The sequence below is a fragment of the Kogia breviceps genome, chromosome 1, assembly GCF_026419965.1.
Source record: "Kogia breviceps isolate mKogBre1 chromosome 1, mKogBre1 haplotype 1, whole genome shotgun sequence".
NCBI classification, from domain to species: Eukaryota; Metazoa; Chordata; class Mammalia; order Artiodactyla; family Physeteridae; genus Kogia; species Kogia breviceps.
The window spans coordinates 167144001-167163680 of record NC_081310.1 but is presented as its reverse complement, the minus strand read 5'-3'; the positions used below and the strand labels follow the sequence as shown (position 1 = coordinate 167163680).

The following is a 19680-nucleotide window of genomic DNA, read 5'->3' as shown; positions in this document are numbered from 1 at the left end:
CCTGTGACAGCCTGCCAATCCTTTCTAAGGGATACATTCTTTCGTTAGCTGTGTAAATATCCACACTTGCTCTGTGTCTTCTACCAGGTGGCTCCACATAGCCCTGCCAACATTGCATGTTTATCTTATTATTCTTCCAGAGGCAGGTTGTTTCAGGCTCTCCTCCCTTCCCTCACTCTTGCTTCCCTTGGCCTTCTATACCTGCGATGCATTCATTTATTCATATGAATATTTATTGAGAGCTGCCTTTATGCCAGGCATTGGGTCAAAGGGCTACTCTGTTCGTACAAAATGCTTCCAGTAATTAGCCTAACATTCTTCCAAACGCTGCCCCTTCCTGTCCAGGATGCGGCTCCCTAGGGCATCCTGGTACCCGAGAAGCTGGCCGGGAGCCTTGAAATCTGGCCAAAGGGCCTGCGTTAAGCTAGAGGGACTACTCCATCCAGCCATGAAAAAACACAGTGAACTCCCCATCCCCCTCAAAATAGTCAGCAAACCTCTCTCATAACAGGAACATTAGCATCCACCAGATCTGGTGTATCAGTCAGACTGCACTCCTTTGCTTTTGGCAGGAATTAAATCAAAGGAGAGCTCGCCTACAGCTGATCTCACTCTCATCAGAAGCTCTGATTCTTACTCACCTGTCTTTGGTTGATACCAATGTAACAATGAATAAAGAGTCAGAAGCTCATGGGTAGCTTCTTTTTTTTTTTTCTTTTGAAGATGAGGCCCTCTGAAGTTGTACTTTTTAGACCTTTTCAGCAGAATGGTGAGGCAAAGATTCCTTCTCAGCCTCCTCTTTTCTGTTTTATGCCTTAGACTGGGGACACCTACATGCTGGTCCCTCAAAACTTTCTGCTTGAGGGTTGGCCCTGATGATTTGTGGCCCCAGAGGGTCAAGATTCACTCACACAACTTCACAAAGTAGAACGAGGGAGCTGCTTTTCTGCAGAACCTTGCCTCAGGTTACAGGTTCCCGTCAATTTATAAGGAATTCAAGAAAAGAAGGAACGAACAGGGAAACTAAGGGCAAAAAAATTCATAGCCGGGCTATAGAAACACATGATCTGGGTTAACATATCAGCCAAGGGGTGAGGAGCTTTGGGGACGGCGAGGCGTAAGAAGAAAGGTTCCTTCCAGTGTGGGAACTAGAAGGGAAGTGCCCTGGTAGCAGGGGAAACATTCCCACTGAAAGACTTCAGTTCTCAAATATAATTTTCATTCTCTGACTTTCCTCATTGAGGTACCATTGGTTTATAACATTGTGTAAGTTTCATGTGTACAGCATTATATTTCTACTTCCATATGTACTACAGCGTGTACAGTTTCCATCTGTCGCCGTACAGTTGCTCCCCTTTACCCATGTTGCCCTTGCCCTGCCCTTTTCCCTCTGGTAACCACTACTCTGTTCTCTGTATCTTTGTGCTTGGTTTGTTTGGTTTGTTCATTTATTTTGTTTGTTTTTTGTTGTTTTTTTAATTGAAGTATAGTTAATTTACAATGTTGTGTTAGTTTCAAGTGTACAGCAAAGTGATTAAGTTATACATATAACTTTCAGGTTATTTTCCATTATAGGTTATTATAAGATATTGAATATAGTTCCCTGTGCTATACAGTAGATCCTCATTTACCTATTTTATATATAGTAGTGTGTAGATGTTAATCCCAAACTCCTAATTTATTTCCCCCGCTCCACCCCCTCTATCATCTTTGGTAACCATAAGTTTGTTTTCTATGTCTCTGAGTCTATTTCTGTTTTATAAATAAGTTCATTTGTATCCTTTTTTTTAGATTCCACATATAAGCAGTATCATGATATTTGTCTTTCTCTGACTTACTTCACTTAATATGATCATCTCTAGGTCCATCCATGTTGCTGCAAATGGCATTATTTCATTCTTTTTTATGGCTGAGTAATATTCCATTGTATACATGTACCACATCTTCTTTATCCATCATCTGTCAATGGACATTTAAGTTCCTTTCATGCCTTTTGTATCCCAAATGTGAATGCAATCATACAGTATTTGTCTTTCTCTGTTGGGCTTATTTCACTTAGCATAATACCCTAAAGGGACCCATCCATATTGTTGCAAAGGGCAAGATTTCATTCTTTTTTATGGCCGAATAGTATTCCATTTGTGTGTGTGTGTGTGTGTGTGTGTGTGTGTGTGTGTGTGTGTACCAAAGTTTCTTTATCCATTCCTCCACTGATGGGCACTTAGGTTGCTTCCATATCTTGGCTATTGTAAATAATGCTGCGATAAACATAGGGGTGCATGTATCTTTTCAAATTAGTGTTTTTGCATTCTTTGGATAAATACCCAGAAGTGGGATAGCTGGATCCTCTGTTATACATCTATTCTTAATTTTTTGAGGAATCTCCATACTGTTCTCCATAGTGGCTGCACCAATTTACATTCCAGCCAATAGTGCACAAGAATTTCCTTTTCTCCACATCTTCTCTAACCCTTATTATTTCTTGCCTTTTTGATAATAGCCATTGTAACAGGCAGGAGGTGATATCTCACTGTGGTTTTGATATCCATTTCCCTAATAATTAGTGATGTTGAACATCTTTTCATGTGCCCATTGGCCATCTGCATGTCTTCTTTGACTTACTTTCTCATTCTTGACTCTTTTTCCCCTGTTGTCTATAGATGGAAACTGAACTGGAGCATTTCCATAAGCAGAACACACAGCTGGAGCTGAACATCACAGAATTGTGGCAGAAATTAAGAGCTACTGATCAGGAGATGCACGGAGAGAGACAAAAGGTGTGAGGATTTTCAGAGTCTGGCAGCTCTTGGATTCAGGAGCTGGCGCCTATCTGCAACGGGCAGCTGGCTTCCAAGAGACGGAGCCAGCCCATAGCTAAGATACACCCATTTTAACTCAAATTCTTTACTTGCTCACAGCCCTGCGCTATTTCAGGCTCATGTAAATTTACGTAACTGAATCCATCTGAGACTATAAAATGACTTTGGGTATAGTGATCGAGGAGGTGGGAAGCCAGTGTTATAGAAATGCTCACAACATTGACTTGTGTGGCCTGGGAAGGAACATGCTCAGAGAGATCATCTGTAGTCGGTGGTTAAAGGCTTGACTACCAAAACAATGTTGAGCTAAGAGGACCTCAGAAGTCGCCTATTCCGGTCTCTCTATGTAATAAACAAGGAAAGCAAGGTCAGAGAGATTAAGAAGTTAGCAACTTCACCCAGCACCCACAGCTAGTGAGCACGTACAGAGCCAGGGCTGGGAACCCAGTCTTCTGGTCCTGGGCCAGGACTTGGCTGCACCCTCACCCCCTGGCACAGAGCACCTCGTAATGTTGGTAGAAACAGATTGAATTTTTCCACCCCTCACATTAAGGATTGACTCTGTACTAGGTAATACTAGAAGCTGCAGAGCTATCAACGTGAACTGATACAGATCCTGCCCTTCACAAACTGAAAAGGTTGACAGGTGATCTGTGGCATATGCATAGTAATTATCAGCCAGCCAAGGCTGAAAATTATGGAACATGAATAAAGAGCTGTGGGAGAGAAGAAAAAGGAGAGTCTCTCTAGGTCAGGCGTAAGGGAAGATGGGTCTGAGAAAGCATGATGGAAGAAGGAGGATGTAGCCCAAGCTTGCAGATGAACCAGTCTGCTCAATTTTGTCATTATCTTCCCTACCCACTCACAGCAGCCCTCAGGAAGGAGAAACACTGGATGAGCTAACAAGGGGGCAGGGAAGCCCTGGCGCAGGGATCTGCAAGAGAGAATGATGCTCTCCATCTTGGCTCCGAAAGGAGTAGGTGACCGCTTACGCCTCTTTTAGCCTTTTAAGTCCTGTGGTTCTGGAGGGAATCCAGAGCCAATAAAGGAATCAGTGTGTGCTGCCTCCTAAAAATGCAACTGTTCAGGCCAGGGACACAGGAGTTTTAGGGCCTCTCCCTCTGGGCTATGTGCCCATCCAGGCCTCTGGGCCCTGTGTGGCCCCTGGTGGTCAACGGTAAGTGCTAGATGAGGTGTCTCTTGTCCCTTTACGCAGCCACAAGGCTGCAGCCCCTGCCCCTGGAGAGTGCTTATGGGGCTAGAAGTAAATGCCTCTGCTTGCAGGAGCGGGACTTGGAGGCGCTGGTCAAACGGTTTAAGATGGACCTTCACAACTGTGTGGCGTACATCCAAGAACCCCGGCAGCTGAAGGAGAAGGTCCGCGCTCTCTTTGAGAAGTATGTGCAGCGGGCAGACATGGTGAGCTCTGCCTCCCTTTCCGCCCTCCCCTGCCCTCCAGGCTCTCCCCTCCCTCACGGTGAGCCCCTCCTGCCCCATCAGGTGGAGATCACAGGGCTGAACTCGGACCTGCAGCAGGAGTACACCCGTCAGCGGGAGCACCTGGAGAGGAGCCTGGCCACTCTCAAGAAGAAGGTGGTCAAGGAGAGTGAGCTGCACCGCGCGGATTATGTCCGCATCATGCAGGTACCCGCATGCGCCCCTCAGCTCCCTCAAGCCTGGGCCATCAGAGACAAGAGAGCCTGTCAAGGGCCCCTCCAAGACCACTGCCCTCAGGGTTCCCCAAATGTCCAAAGGACCCACTAGCTTTCTCCAAAGCTCCTTCTTTGACCTGTCTCCTCTGACCCCCCAGAGCTCGTCCTGGCGGTGACCATGGCCCAGAGCCCCACCAAGGAGGTTTTCTAGGCGTTTCCATGCCCACTCCTGCCCCTCCAAGGTTCATTCATTTTTGCCCCATCTCACTTCACCAGCCACCCGTTTCTTTTTTCTACTCCCACCTTTATCCAAAGTACTCCTGCATCCTGCCTCACTCCTTTCCTTGACCCCTGTCCCCTCTGGACTTTGGCCACGTGACTTTAGCTCTCCAAGTTACTCTCTTCCTTCTCCTCTTTTCTGTTTCCGGCTCTTGTTTCACCTTACTTTGTTCTGCTGCTTTTTATTCTGCTACCTGTATCACATGGTCCCTGCTGGCCAAGTTCTCTCCTGGGAACATGCCCATCTCCTCCCACCTCCTCCGGCTTTTCTGGTGCCTCAGGTCCCTACTCTTATCTCTCGGGTCCAGAGCCAACCACACCCACCCTAAGTGTTGGCCTCCCCTCGCTTTAATGAGCTCTCCACGCCCACCTCCCCAGACTCTTCCTAGGGCTGTTCAGAGAGCCTAACCCCATTACTGCCACCTCCACTTTACACACATTGTCGGACTGCCAGGCAGGATTCTGCTGCCAATTTCTCTTTGGGTATCAGTATCACCTGAGGCAGTTAATGTGAATTAATATCAAAAGAGAACATCAGAATCACATTTATAAGGCATGTATCTTTTTATGTTTCCATTTCTGTAATGCTGCCATTAAAATGCTGGAATGGGGATGGGCTGCAGTTGGATTGAAGCAAGTCAGTTCCGAACACAGCTGGGCAGAGCACACAGCAATTCAGGCCGGCCCCAGGCACGGCAGGTCTCGTGCCACCTTACAACCAGCCCCTGCTTAAAAGCAGCCCACACCATCAAGCAGCCCACTGCCCAGCTTCTGAGCCATGAAAGCAGTCAGAGGCCCAGAGATAGGAGTAGATTCAATTGGTGGGACCCTTAGGCACCAGCAGCTGATACACAGAGCCACTGCTAAGGGTCTGGAGTGCTCCCAAGCGTGGAGAGTCCCCGGGGGCACTGCAGTGCAGCCTGCGGGGCGGGGAGACCAGGGAGACTGCAGGAGTGGCTGTCAACTGGTGACATTGCTGAGCTCTCATCTGTGACTTGCCACCAGAGCACAGGCCTGAGGGGGTCCTCCAAGGGCTGGGTCCCTCTCTCCATGCCAACCAGACGCCCAAAGCAAACGGCAATCCTCGGAGAAGAAGGAAAAGGAAAGAGAGTGAAGACCACCGCCTAGGTGAGGGCGTAAGCGTCAGCATGAGGCGGCTCAGGACAGGCAGAAGGGCCTCTTTTGCTCCGCCGTTCCCCGGGGGCCACATACCCGCTCCTGCTGGGCCACGGTGAGAGCCGGGGTAGCGGGAGCAGAGAGGCCTGAGCAGGGCTTCTGCCCCACGCGCTGCCGCTAGCCGGTGGCTGGCAGAGGGAAGCAGCAACAGGGAACCCTGGAGAGTGTCTGCTCCGCAGCATTGTAAACCTGTGCGCCGCGGAGCCCTGTGGACGCACAGAAGTGCCACAGGCAACTGCGGGGGGCCAGGACGCGGGGCCCTGGGTTCCCACCACCTGCTCAACCAGGGAGACTCCTTGCTTATTGCAGTAGGCTCTGTGTAAGATTTTGTTTGGAAGACTTAAAAAAAGAACTTTCAAAACGACTGTTCTGGATGATAAAAATTGTTTCTTTCTTTGGTCTTAAGGGCCAGGCAAGGTGGCGTGCCTGGAGAAAAGAGCACAGCCCTGTCTTTGTACAGACCCAGTTTACCCTCCTGCTGGCCAGTCTTGCTGGGGGAGGTGGGGGGTCGGTCCTGAACTTCTCCAGGAGCTGCCTTCCTATCTGTAAGAGAGGAAGAAAACACCACCCTCAGCCAATTACTGCAAGGACTGAGTGAGCTAACTAATGTCAAGCATTGGCCACTGGCCCTGTACAGAACAGGTGCTCCAAAAATGCTATTTTCCTTCCCTTCTTCCGAGCAAAAGACTTACTCAAGAACAAAGGCAGGGCTTCCCTGGTGGCGCAGCGGTTGAGAATCTGCCTGCCAGTGCAGGGGACACGGGTTCGAGCCCTGGTCTGGGAGGATCCCACATGCCACGGAGCAACTAGGCCCGTGAACCACAACTACTGAGCCTGAGCATCTGGAGCCTGTGCTCCACAACAAGAGAGGCCGCAACAGTGAGAGGCCCGCGCACCGCGATGAAGAGTGGCCCCTGCTTGCCACAACTAGAGAAAGCTCTCGCACAGAAACGAAGACCCAACACAGCCAAAAGTAAATAAATAAAAATCCAAAAAAAAAAAAAAAAAGAACGAAGGCAAAATCTAGTAGGAGAGCCTGGAAGGCCATCACAGTACAGACTGGGAGTGCCCATGGGCTTGAGGCATGGAAAACGGGACAGTACAGCTGATCCCAGGCCGCCCCAGCTGGTGGCCCTGGGTGCCCATTGCTTTGGTATGCATTTGTAAGGAGCTGCATCTGCAGGTACCAAGGCCCTGACCCTTAAGTCTCAAAAAAGCTGAGGAAGGCTGGGGCAGACATGGCATCTGAGAGAAACTTGTTAGAAAACACAGAAAATGAGGTCACTGTCTCATTTATATGTTCAGATAGGAGCACGGGCCTCCTCATTCATTCTCCAGCATGATTGCCGATACTAAAATAAGAGTTGCAATGGAATACAAACATCTAGGACACGTACTTTATTCATTCAGGACACATATTTTGCGGGCTTCTTACATGCCAAGCTGCAAGCTGGCCGTGGGGGATTCCCAGATTAATGTGATGACTTGCCTACTCTCAGGGAGCTCACCTAGGGAACTTGAGCCAGACACAGATAAGCACTGCTCCATACAGCGCATCCAGGGTGGTAAGCTCACCAGAGAGGGGGGCTTCAGCTAGGGGGCATGGCATTTGAGCTGGGCCTTGAAGGGTGAGTAGAGGAGGTCAGGGAGCAATGGGGGGAGAGCTTCCAGGCTGAGGACACAACCTGAGAACAGTCAGAGAAGAGAGAGGCCTGTGGGGTGTTTGGGGACCCAGGAATCCCCCGACGTAACTTTATTGCAGAGCATGGGGGCAGGGAGGAAAGGCCCTCTGGAACGGTAGGTAGCTTACGGTCACGTTGAAAGGGTTTTCCGTGCCACACAAGAAGCATGAAGTTTATTTTATAAGCTGGTGCCCCCTAAGGTTTCTTAAGTAGGTAGGGGTGTTATCTGTTCTGGAAAGGTTACTTCAGTGGGCGGGGGGGGGGGGGGAAAGACCAGTGGGGAAAGGCAAGTGGCAGGAAAACCCTTCCGAGGATGACTCCCATGTTAAAGGGAGATGACAGGCCTTGGGAGGGGAAAGTTGTGACGTCAGAAGATGTTTCAGAGTAGAGGTGATGAATAGAAGTGGGTGGTTAGATGTGAGCGGAAGACCGAAAGAGGAGTGGAGAAATGGTTCATTTGTGCAGTTAGGCAGATGGCGATCCCACCAGCTGTGGGCTCCGGAAAGACGCCACTAAGTGGGACTCCCAAGTTATCGGAATAAATCCGTTGCCTGCATTTTCCACACTAACCAGACCCTGCTGTATTCTTAAAGGTGTCAACTCAAGGTAGGCCAGCAGGGGGTGCTCTAGGCATTTCCTTTCTGCGCCCTTCTCCCTGGAGTCTGAAGCTCTGTCAGTTGGTTCCCGTGTGACGCTCTCTGGCATTGCCCTCGACCAAAGGCAGTGCTGGACAGCTTGGCGTCGCCTCTTTGTTCAGAAGCCTTTCTATATAAACAGACCTTAGTATCCCCGAGCCAGCCTCCCTCACATGCCCCAAGTCCTGGCGCTCAGTGGACCCAGATCAGATTTTCCCTGCCAGAGGAGCTGGCTGGGGGTCTGGAGGATCAGAGGGACCTTTGTAGGCCATCCTGACCAAGGGGGGAATCAAGAACAGAAAGCTCAGCAAACCTGTTGCACTCGTGTTTTGACTTCACAAAACTACCCAAGGCACTTACAGTTGACCTCAGTGTGGCCTCTGGACTCCTCAGAACGCTTACCACCCCAGAAAGCCCTCTTAAGGCAGCCCCACTTGTACTTTTCAGGGGCTCCCTCGGCCCCCATGCTATGTGAGGTGTTGACAGAGGTCATGTACAGCAGAGGTGAGAGAGTGGAGCCGGGGAGGCAGCAGTCAGAGGCATCAAGGCACCCGGGGGCAGACGCCACCAGATTCGAACCCCAGCTCTGCCACCCCTGCACGGCCTCGGCTTCTTCCTATGCAGCTGAATCCCATAACACCTTCTTCCTGAGGTGGTTGTGGGGATTAAATGAGGCTGTGTATGCAAAGCGTCTGACACAGTGCAGGAATCAAGTCCGCCCTTGGAGTTGTTATCTTGTTATTATCATCGTCTTCGAGCATTTGGCGGCTCAGACCCTGCTTGCTCCCTCTTGGCTTGGGGCCTGAAACACTCTTCCCTGCACCGCCCCTCCCCCAGGCTCCACAGGGAGGCTTCCTCACACCCGTGAGACCACCCTGCGAGGCATCTCTCTGCACTGGATCCAAGCTGGGCCTCCCACGTCTGGCACAATAAGCACCTAATAGGCTTTCTGTTTTTATAAATGAACCAACAGAGCAGAGGAATCGGGCTGCACTGAGTCCTGGGCCTCAATCACACCCTAGTGAGGCCTGAGTCGTGTTCTGGAGACCTGTCTTAGGTGACCAGCCTCATGGAGGTGTCCAGGGCTGGCAGTGGCGTCAGAAACATGCGTATCAAAAGGTACCAGGAGCCTGAAGTCCCAGTCATGACGACAGGGTGGAGAGAATGGCGGGGGCTCCACGTGGGGCCATTACAGTAGTAGAGGTGAAAGATGCTGAGAGCTGGTTATGAATGAACATGAGATTCAGTTCGGACACAAAGTCGACAGGATTGAGTGATGAAATGAATGGAGGTTGACCGGGAAGAAGTACCTAAAAATGTTTCTGGAGAGAACTGGAGAAATGGCACTTTCAGTCTCTAATCTTTATTCTGGTTACTATTATTTTATTGAATGAAGCAGGGGAAGTGAAGCTAAGTGACGCCAACTAAGAGGAGGCGTGGAGAGAACCCCTGAGTGTGGGCTGGTGTGCCCAGGAGTTCCCTGTGGCTCTCCTAAGACTCCCTTCTGTCTGGTCTCCCCTGCTCAACATTTACCCCCTGGTTTGTAATTTCCTGGTTTACAAGATTCATCTTATTCAACTTGGTATCCACTGTGCTAGTTATTCATTTGCTTATCCCTTCCACAAATATTTATTGAGCACCTCTTACAGGCCAGGCAGAGTCCAAGGTCTTAGAATCCAATAAATACGTACTTAAGTGATTATGTCATGATATAAAGTCAGCATGGAGAAATTCCAGGGGGAGGAAACAGAGCATCTGGAAAGAAAATGTGGGCTATGCATCACCAAGGCCTGGGCTGGTTAAAAGGGTAAAAAATCAGAAGGAGAAAACCTGCTGACTCTATAGAAAAACAGGCACAAAGCCGAGCCTGCGAATGAGGGACTGGTAATAATTGGGCATTTCATCCGGAGAACATTTTTTCTTAATGAGGAAGAGTGAAATTAAGTGAAATGCCGAAAATCTGAAGGTAGATCTGATCTGCCTAATTAAAAAGGCTCTGGAGGGAAGGACTATCAGGGTGTCTGCAGGTCACATCCCCATAACAGAGAAGGCTTGTCCTGCTCGCTGACAGCAGTGCTCTGGGATCACCCTGTCCTCTGGGCTCAGACTCCACACTCACCACTCCAGAGACAGTGTCCCAAGGGGAAGCACAGTTTGTTTCTGGCACAGGTTCGTCTTATGTAGATTTGGTCAGTGTTTGCCTTTGTTGGTACTCAGACCCTCGAGGGCCTTGCTACTACCCACAGCAGCATCTCCTGGGACCTGGTTAGAAATGCAGAATCTCAGGAGCAGCTCCAGGCCTGCTGAGTCAGCAGCCACATTTAACAGGATCCTCAGGCGATTTGTGCATAGTCCTATGAGAGGTGCTGTGGCGGATGTGCTGAGGACTGAGGCCGTGGGCTCCAAGAGCAGAGCGGTCCATGGTGAGAGGGACGCCTCCATGGAGCCTCCCTTGGGGCTCCTGTGCCGAGTGTGAAAAGGAAGGCAAGGCAAGAGAGAAGAGACTGCTTGGTCCCAGAGAGCAGAGCCCCTCCACCTGGCCTGCAGTGGGCTCTGCCCTGCACGCCTCTCTACTCCTCTCACCTCGTATTCTGTGACACAGAACTGCAGCAGGTCACCCCACACACCTGCCGTGTCATTCTGTGCCTTTCTCTTGCCATTCCAGTTATCTGGGACCCCCTTTACCCTCTCCTTGGTAACTCTGTCAAGCCTCAGCCCAGGGGTCAGTTCCTAGGAATCCACCCTGGTCATTCGGGCAGAGCTAAGTGCCTTTCCTCTGTGTCCCACTCCTCCATCCCAGCACGGTGGCCACCTCACTAAAGTGTGCCCAGACCCCTCACTAAACCCTAAACTCCTCAAGAACAGAGGCCAAGTCTTACTTTCTCTATATATACACCTCAGGATCAGCACAGTGCCTGGCACATAACAAGTACTCAAGAAATATTGGATGGATGGATATTTATCAAACACTGAGAGAAGTGAACTTCCAGTGGATGTAGCAAATGTTAATCATCCATTTACTTTTCTTTATTCCTCAGTAAACTGTATGCTGCTGAGAGCAGAAACCATGTCTTATTTCTGTCTGCACCCCGGGGATGCAGCAGATACCACATAAATGTAGGTTCAACAAATGAATGGGAAAAAAACAAAGTGTAGCACAGTACTTAAGAGCTCAGAGCTCTGGAGCCAGACTGGGTCAGAATCCTGGCTCTGCCACTTGCTATCTATGTAATTGGGGTAAGTTACATCACCTCTCTGTGCCTCAGTTTTCTCTACTTTAAAACAGTGGTTGTAATAGAATCTATGCATAGGGTTATTATGAAGCTTCAATGAATTAAGTTCATGAAAAGTGCTTAGAAAAGCTTTGTTGTTGCTACGGATGGGAAGAGCCTGGTTGGATGGGAATGGTGCACACTGCCTGTAGCTAACTTTGCCAGAGTCCACCTGAAGGTAAGTCAGCTGGTAGCTCAAGAGGCTGCTCCATGAGCCAGGATAAAGACTCATGCCACAGTAGAGGCACCAGAGACGTAATCTGGGTCCGAGACCAACCCTGACTCCTCCCCACACCCTTAGCCCCAGGCCAGAGCAGGTCCTGTGCCCACTGACCACTTATCCATCTACACTCACTCTCTCCTCCTTCTTCTCTATAGGAAAATGTCTCCCTGATCAAGGAGATTAATGAGCTCCGCAGAGAGCTGAAGTTCACCCGCTCCCAAGTCTATGACCTTGAAGCAGCCCTGAAACTGACCAAGAAAATTCAACCACAAGACGTTCCAGAGGCAGGTAATGTCACCAGTGGTCAAGAAAGATGGACACTGGGATCCAGGGACCAATGGCAGACGCGAGCAGGTCTCCCTTTGGCTTTCAGAGCTGCCTCTCCTGAGTTTCCTCCTGTATCAGCTCACATCCACCCCATGGCTTCCTGGGCACCTCTGCATGCCACGCGCCTGCTCTTCAAAGGATTTGTGAGGACCCCACCACATTCAAACACTCGCAAATCCAGAATTCTTGGGGTTAGCAAAGGTTTCAGAATTCAGAATCTTTCAGATCTTAGGAAGAACATACCATATATACTGTCTGGGGCAGTGCCCTGAAATCAAACACATTAGTATTTCTGTAGTGAAACATATGAATATTCACACTAAACTTCATGAATTTTAAAATGCTTTCCATTTTTAAAGCTTTTTGCATTTTACAATTGTGGACCTGTACGATGAAAATAAAGGCAAAAATAAGGACCAGAAACAATTTAAAGGGAGAGGGGAAAGACTTACATTAAAAATATTAAATGAGGGGCTTACCTGGTGGCGCAGTGGTTGAGAATCTGCCTGCCGATGCAGGGGACACGGGTTCGTGCCCTGGTCCGGGAAGATCCCACATGCTGCGGAGCGGCTGGGCCGGTGCGCCATGGCCGCTGAGCCTGCGCGTCCGGAGCCTGTGCTCCGCAACGGGGGAGGCCACAGCAGTGAGAGGCCCGCGTACCACACACACAGAAAATAAATATATATATATATTAAATGAGTTAGTTATTGCAGTTATAAAAGTCCTCTGAATTTCTGCTAGCCAAGACAAAACGGGAAAAAATATGATGGTTTACATAGCTCTCACATGAGGAAAGGAAGTTTTTTTCTGGAGGAACAAACCTTTCCCTGGTACTAAGTTCTGTGAGAAACTAAATACATGGAGCCTTACAAAAGGGATATTGAACAATGTAACTGACAGTCTTTAACGGTAGGTTTTCAGACAATAAGAAAACATTCTTCAGGTGTCCATTTCTTACCTGTACAGTCGATAAAAAACAAGAGTATAAGGTATTCCTGTGGAAAATTAAGCCAACATAGTTCAAGTATATTGTTTTCTGGTGGTTTACCGTCAGGAATAAAGCTTAGAAACCCTAATGAACTGAAACATTCCACAGCTGTGGACTGGGTCGTTCAAATATCAGCCACATCAGGTACTATGGTTATGCAAGGTATTATCATTGGCGAAGGGTAGCTGAAGGATACACAGGAACTCTCTGCACTATTTTCATAACTGTTTGTGAGTCTTGAACTGTTACAAGTTATATATATATATATATATATATATATATATATAAAATTGTTGTCTCATACGCCATTGTCGTTAGAGTTGAAGTTGAGAGGGTAAACTCTGTGAGTAGTACCCGAAGAACAGTATAAGCTCTGAAGAACTGAAATAAGAGCACAGCATGTGTTAAAAAGACTGAGAACTTGGGAATCCCCTGGCGGCCCAGTGGTTAGGACTCTGCGCTTTCACTGCCGAGGGCCAGGGTTCAATCCCTGTTCGGGGAGCTAAGATCCCACAAGACGTGTGGCATGGCCAAATAAATTAATTTAATTTAATTAACCAATTTGTGAAAAAGAGAAAGACAGAACTTGACTTCTTGGAGGTGAAACCATCTTCAGTTGGAGGTGAAGCATAGATGTGTCTGTGAACAATCGCAAAACTTCTCTTTTAAAAAAATATTTCAAATATGCCCCAGAGGCCTAGCAAATAACCAGTTGAGACCTCCTCAGGATGCTGTATGATATAGCCAGGTTCTTCTTATTACTATGATGGAAACTATCAGACATAGACAAAAATTGAGAGAAATTCTAATGAATCCCCATGAATTCATTCCCTGACTTGAACAACTGTTGCTCTTGCTTCATCGTTATCGCCACGCCCCCCCCACCCCAGTTATTCCCTCCCACACCCATAGTAGATTATTCTGAAGCAAACCAAACATCATGCCACTTGTGTCATAGAGCTTCACTCAAGGGAGGTTTCATCGGTAATGGCTGAAGACAGGTATTACCAATTGTCTGCCTTGATCATGAAGAACCTAAGTCTGGCTTCTGGTTCTGAACATGGGGCCTCCAAAACAAGTTAGCTCAAAATATACGTTCCTATATTGTTTAAAATTGACCAATTCAGTTAGTTTTGAAGAATTCTTTATCTGAACAGGAGAGGTTATCATCCCCAACCACAGTTTTAGTTTTAGCAGCATTTATATTGTCATTCACACAACAATTAACCAACAGGCCTACTAGACACACCTGCTTGGTTTTCAGTTATTAAAACCATATTATTAGAACGTCTAATTAAAGATGGCTAATTGAAAACTTACTAAAATGGCATAAATAAACCAAAGAAAACACAAAGGAAACAAGAGACGTACAATTTTGAAAGCTGGAAAATGGATAGATGAGTGGTTACTGACTTCATAGACCCGAGGAACCTGAATCCTAAGCCAGGAGTGGGGAACCTAGAAGAAACCTGATGAACCCCTGAAAGGCTCAGGAATTGGCAGAAGCAGCTGTCTCTGGAAGTGGGGGTGAAGGTGTGGCTGAAAGCAAGAGGGAAAGTCTTTAAGAAGCTGTTAGATCTACCTAGTAACCAATACAGTGGTTAAAAATAGAACCATCAGGTCCATCATCATGAAATTCTAGAATACCAGAGTGCAAAGAAAAAAATCCTAATTGCAGGATATAAAGTCAGCACACAAAAATCAGTTGCATTTTTATACACTAACAATGAATAATTTGAAAAGGAAATTAAGAAAATAATTTAACTTACAGTAGCATCCAAGAGAGTAAAATACTTAGGAATAAACTTACCAAGGAGGTAAAGGACTACCTGTACACCTAAAACTATTTAAAAAAAAAACACTGAAAGAAATTGAAGAATACACCAGCAAATGGAAAGACAACTTTTCTTCATGGCCTGGAAGATTTATTAAAATGTCAATATTATCCAAAGTGATCTACACATTCAATGTAATCACTATCAAAATCCCAATGACATTTTTTTGCAGAAATAGAACATCCATTCTAAAATTCATTGGGAGTTTCAAGGTACCCCAAATAGCCAAAACTCTTGAAAAAGAACAAAGTTGGAGGCCTCACACTTCCTATTTCAAAATTTACAGCAAAGCTGTAGTAATCAAAACAGTATGGTACTGGCATAAATATAAACATATAGACCAATGGAATAGAATACAGAGCCCAGAAATAAACACTCGCATAAAGGGTCAAATGATTTTCAATGTGGGTGTCAAGACTATTCAATGAGGAAAGGACAATCTTTTCAACAAATGGTGCTGGGAAAACTGGATATCCACATGCAAAGGAATGAAGTTGGACCCTTACCTTACATCATAAACAAAATTTAACTCAAAATGGACCAAAGACTTAAACGTAAGAGCTAAAACTATAAAACTCATAGAAGAAAATATAGGGGGAAACTTCATTATATTAGATTTTGCAATGATTTATTAGATATGACATCAAAAGTACAGACAACAAAAAGTAGATAAATTGGACTACATCCAAATTTAAAGCTTTTGTGCATCAAAGAACACTATCGACAATTGTGAAAAGGCAACCCCATGGTATGGGAGAAGATATTTGAAAATCATATATCTGATAAAGGGTTGACATCCAGAATATATAAGGAACTCCTACAACTTAACTACAACAACAATAACAAAACGTTTTTAATAAGCAAAGGACTTGAATAGACATTTCTCCAAAGAAAATATACAGATGCCTATAATGAGTATATGAAAAAAGCAGGCGGGGAGGTAAACAGAAACTAGGCAGAGGTGAGTGATGCAGGCCCAAGAAGGTGGATGGGCTGGTGGGTGGATGGGCTGGTAGGCTTTTGTGTGCTATACCTTCCCAGGGGTGCTACTTTTCCCAGGGCTCTATGGCTAGGCCACAGCTTGACTGAGGAGATGGTTACCAGGGACAACCAGTAGCAGAAGGAGAATGAAGGGTCAAGACCTAGAAAAGAGAAGAAATCAAGAACCTAGAAAGATCAAGAATCTAGAAATTGCAGTAAAGGAGAAGAGGCAAGGAGCAAAGGAAGACAGAGAAGGATCCAGACTTCTCCTGGGAAGGATGGGATAAGTCGAGTACTCTGAATGCTGGCCCCATCAGGTCAATTAGAGGCCAAGGCAAGGCTGGCTACTGGCCACTGATGACCACTTCCTCTTTAAAATACTCTCTTCCTTGGCCACCATCATCTGTTCTTTTCTAGTTTTTCCTCCAGGGAAGGGGTTGGCAGCAGATAGGAAAGAGACCCCTCTTCCACTGAGAGAAGCTTGACTGTGGTGAGGGAGTTGGAGACACAGTTCCTCAGTGAAGAGGGTGGCAATGTCATCCATTAAGAGCAGAGGAGAGGATGGATTTGGCAATAATTTCTTGGATATGATATCAAAAGCACAGCCAACAAAAGAAAATATATAATAAATTAGACTGTCAAAATTTAAAACTTCTGTGCATCAAAGAACACAATCAACAGAGTGAAAAGTCAACCTATGGAATGAGAGAAATCATACAGCTAATAAGGGGTCAATGTCCAGAATATATAAAGAACTCCTACAACTCCAAAACAAACAAACAAACAAACAAACCTGATTTAAAAATGGGCAAAGGACTATAGACACTTCTCCAAGAAGATACACAAATGGCAAACAAGCACATGAAAAATGCTCAGTATTACTAACAATTAGGGAAATGAAATCAAAGCCACAATGAGATACTGCGTTACAACTCATTAGGATGGCTACTATCAAAATAAACCAAACCAAAAAGAAAAAACAAACAAACAAAAAAAACCCCAGAAAGTAACAAGTGTTGGCAAGGGTCTGGAGAAATTGGAACCCTGGTGCACTGTTGATTGGAATGTAAAACAGTACAGCCACTATGGAAAACAGTAAGGTGTTTCCTCAAAAAATTAATAACAGAGTTACCATATGAACCAGAAATTGCAGTTCTGGGTTTATACCCAAAAGAAGTGAAAGCAGGATCTCAAAGAGGATATTTGTACACTCATGTTCATAGCAGAGTTATTCACAGTAGCCAAAAGGTGGAAGCAACCCAAATTTCCAACAATAGATGAATGGATAAACAAAATGTGGTCTATATATGCAATGAAATATTATTCAACCTTAAAAAGGAAGGAAATTCTGACATATGATACAACATAGATGAGCCTTAAGGACATTATGCTAAGCCAGACACAAAAGGACAAATACCGTATGATTCCACTTATCTGAGATACCTAGAGTCATCAAATTCATAAAGACAGAACGCAGAATGGTGGCTACCAAGGGCTGGGGGTGGGGGGACTGGGGAGCCGTTTAATGCGGATGGGGTTTGAGTTTTTCGAGATGAGAAGAGTTCTGGAGATTAGTTGCACAACAATGTGAATGTACTTAACACTACTAAACCATACACTTAAAAATGGTTAAGGGACTTCCCTGGTGGTCCGGTCCCTAAGACTCTGTGCTCCCAATGCAGGGGGCCCAGGTTCAATCCCTGGCCAGGGAACTAGATCCCACATGCTGCAACTAAGAGTTCTCATGCCACAGCTAAAGATCCCACATGCCACAACTAAGAGTTCTCATGCCACAGCTAAAGATCCCACATGCCGCAACTAAGAGTTCGCATGCCACAACTAAAAGATCCCACACGCAGCAACGAAGATCCTGAGTGCCTCAACTAAGACCCATGTGGCCAAATAAATAAATAAGTAAATAAAATTTTTTTAATGGTTAAGTTAGTAAATGTTATGTTATATAGATTTTAACACAATTTTTTTCTAAGTAGGGCAGAGGAGTTGGAGTAAAGATTGAAGTTCCTAAGTGCTGCTGTGGGGAATGAGAGTTTGCTGACTATGGACATAAAGTGTGTCTGGGGTTGGAAACCAAGAACTTGAATCTCGTGTGTTACTTTTATCGGTTATGCGCAGGAGGCCAGATGTGAAAGTGGAGACCCTGGATGCTCAGATTATCTTGGATGTAGGCTGGGCAGGGTACCTGTAGCAGAGGGACGAGGCATCTAGATGGGAGAAGAAACTCACTGTGGGTCTACCTGGTCAGAAAAGGAGTGAATCTAAGAGGGACCCATTTGGTAGGTAAAAAATGGAGTTGTTGGGCTTCCCTGGTGGCGCAGTGGTTGAGAATCCGCCTGCCAATGCAGGGGATGCGGGTTCATGCCCCAGTCCGGGAAGATCCCACATGCCGCGGAGCGGCTGGGCCCGTGAGCCATGGCCGCTGAGCCTGTGCGTCCGGAGCCTGTGCTCCGCAACGGGAGAGGCCACAGCAGTGAGAGGCCCGCGTACCACAAAAAAAAAAAAAAAAAAAATGGAGTTGTCCAGAAAGATGAGGTCTAAATTCATTCTAAGAAGAGGTGAATGGAACACTAGAGTGAAAGATCCTGGGCGTGACGAGGGAGGGGAAGCCACAGAGTGGGTGTGGAGCTGGTGTGCAGGCCAAACAATTAATGCTGAGAGTTTAGCCTCGTGAGGCCAGGGAGTGGGGTGAGCTGTGGACCCTCGTGGACACCAGCATCACCCAGGACAGCACTGAGAGAGGAGGATGGCTGAGAGTCTCGAGGGACGTCCTCAGGGAACGTGAGTGAGTGGCCACAGCAGGAGGGCTAGAGAGGGGTCTCTGGGAGCAGGTTTACGTGAGGAGGAGGACTAGCAGCTTGCAGGCCAACCCGGGTCAACAGGAGAGTGCCACTTTGTTTGGGGTGTGGGGACCGAGCAGCCCCCAATGGAGGGGGCCTCGGGGCAGGCACACTGGGGGGCTCAGGAGAGGGGCCGGGCTGAGGTCAGGTTTAGCATTTGCCTTATCCCTCCAAAGCGTGTCTCCTCGTCTCTCCTTCTCTGCTACACAGTGAAATGGCTCACCTCCATCTCCCTAGCATCTGGGTTGGAGTGTCTACCCCATAGCAGGTGCTCCATAAATGTGTGCGGGGATGGAGGTTAGACGGGGAAGGGAGGATAAGCTGTGCAGCAGCCCAGTAACAGGCCCACACTAGTCCTGCTCTGTCCCCTACAGTGTCCAGCAAAGACTTGCCAGGCAGGCCTCCCACCATGAGACTGAATGAGCAAGAAGAAACTGGGAGAATCATTGAGATGCAGCGCCTGGAGATCCAGCGCCTCAGAGACCAGATCCAAGAGCAAGAGCAAGTCCCAGGCTTCCAGCCCTTTGCCAGGATGCAGCTGCCTTCCCTCCTGAGGGCAGAAGCAGACTTAAAGCTGCAGACCAAGTGACCCACTCTGGTGAGCCGTCTCCAGCCACGCCGGAAGAAGCACGGTGCTCCTGTCCCCAGCCTGACTCTGGGCTGCAGCCCCTGCAGCCCTGACCACACCAGCCTCTCCCTCCTGCCCTAGGGAACCTGGGACACAGGCAGAATAAAGGTGTTCTCCCACAATCACGTCCAACTCTCTGTTTAGCCAGGGAGCTGGGGAGGGAGGAAGGGAAAAGGGACCCTGAGCCCGGGGGGCTCCTGCTCATCCAAAGCCACCACTGCTAGTCCCTGTCCAGGCACAGGGCTGCCTGTCACTGCAGAGGTCCCACGCCCCTCCCCGCTCTTTTCTGGACCTCAAGGGCAGGGCTGCCTGTCGCTTCTGACCTGCC

The 19680-nt window shown here is 47.4% G+C and overlaps 1 protein-coding gene across 6 annotated transcripts in view; it reads left to right on the top strand.

The window, feature by feature from the left end:
• Positions 1 to 19474, top strand: part of CFAP57 (cilia and flagella associated protein 57) — a 78473-nt gene extending 58999 nt beyond the window's left edge. For 4 of the 6 annotated variants that reach the window (XM_067009717.1, XM_067009725.1, XM_067009721.1 and 1 more), the window contains exons 18-21: positions 2661 to 2777; positions 4104 to 4238; positions 4320 to 4463; positions 11894 to 12483. In XM_067009717.1, the coding sequence (XP_066865818.1) occupies positions 2661 to 2777; positions 4104 to 4238; positions 4320 to 4463; positions 11894 to 12337 (840 nt within the window). In that variant the 3' untranslated portion in view covers positions 12338 to 12483. Of the gene's footprint in view, positions 1 to 2660; positions 2778 to 4103; positions 4239 to 4319; positions 4464 to 11893; positions 12484 to 19098 lie in introns of those variants that run through there. The other 2 variants (XM_067009712.1, XM_067009733.1) reach the window with 2 other exon arrangements.
• Positions 19475 to 19680: the final 206 nt, after the last annotated feature.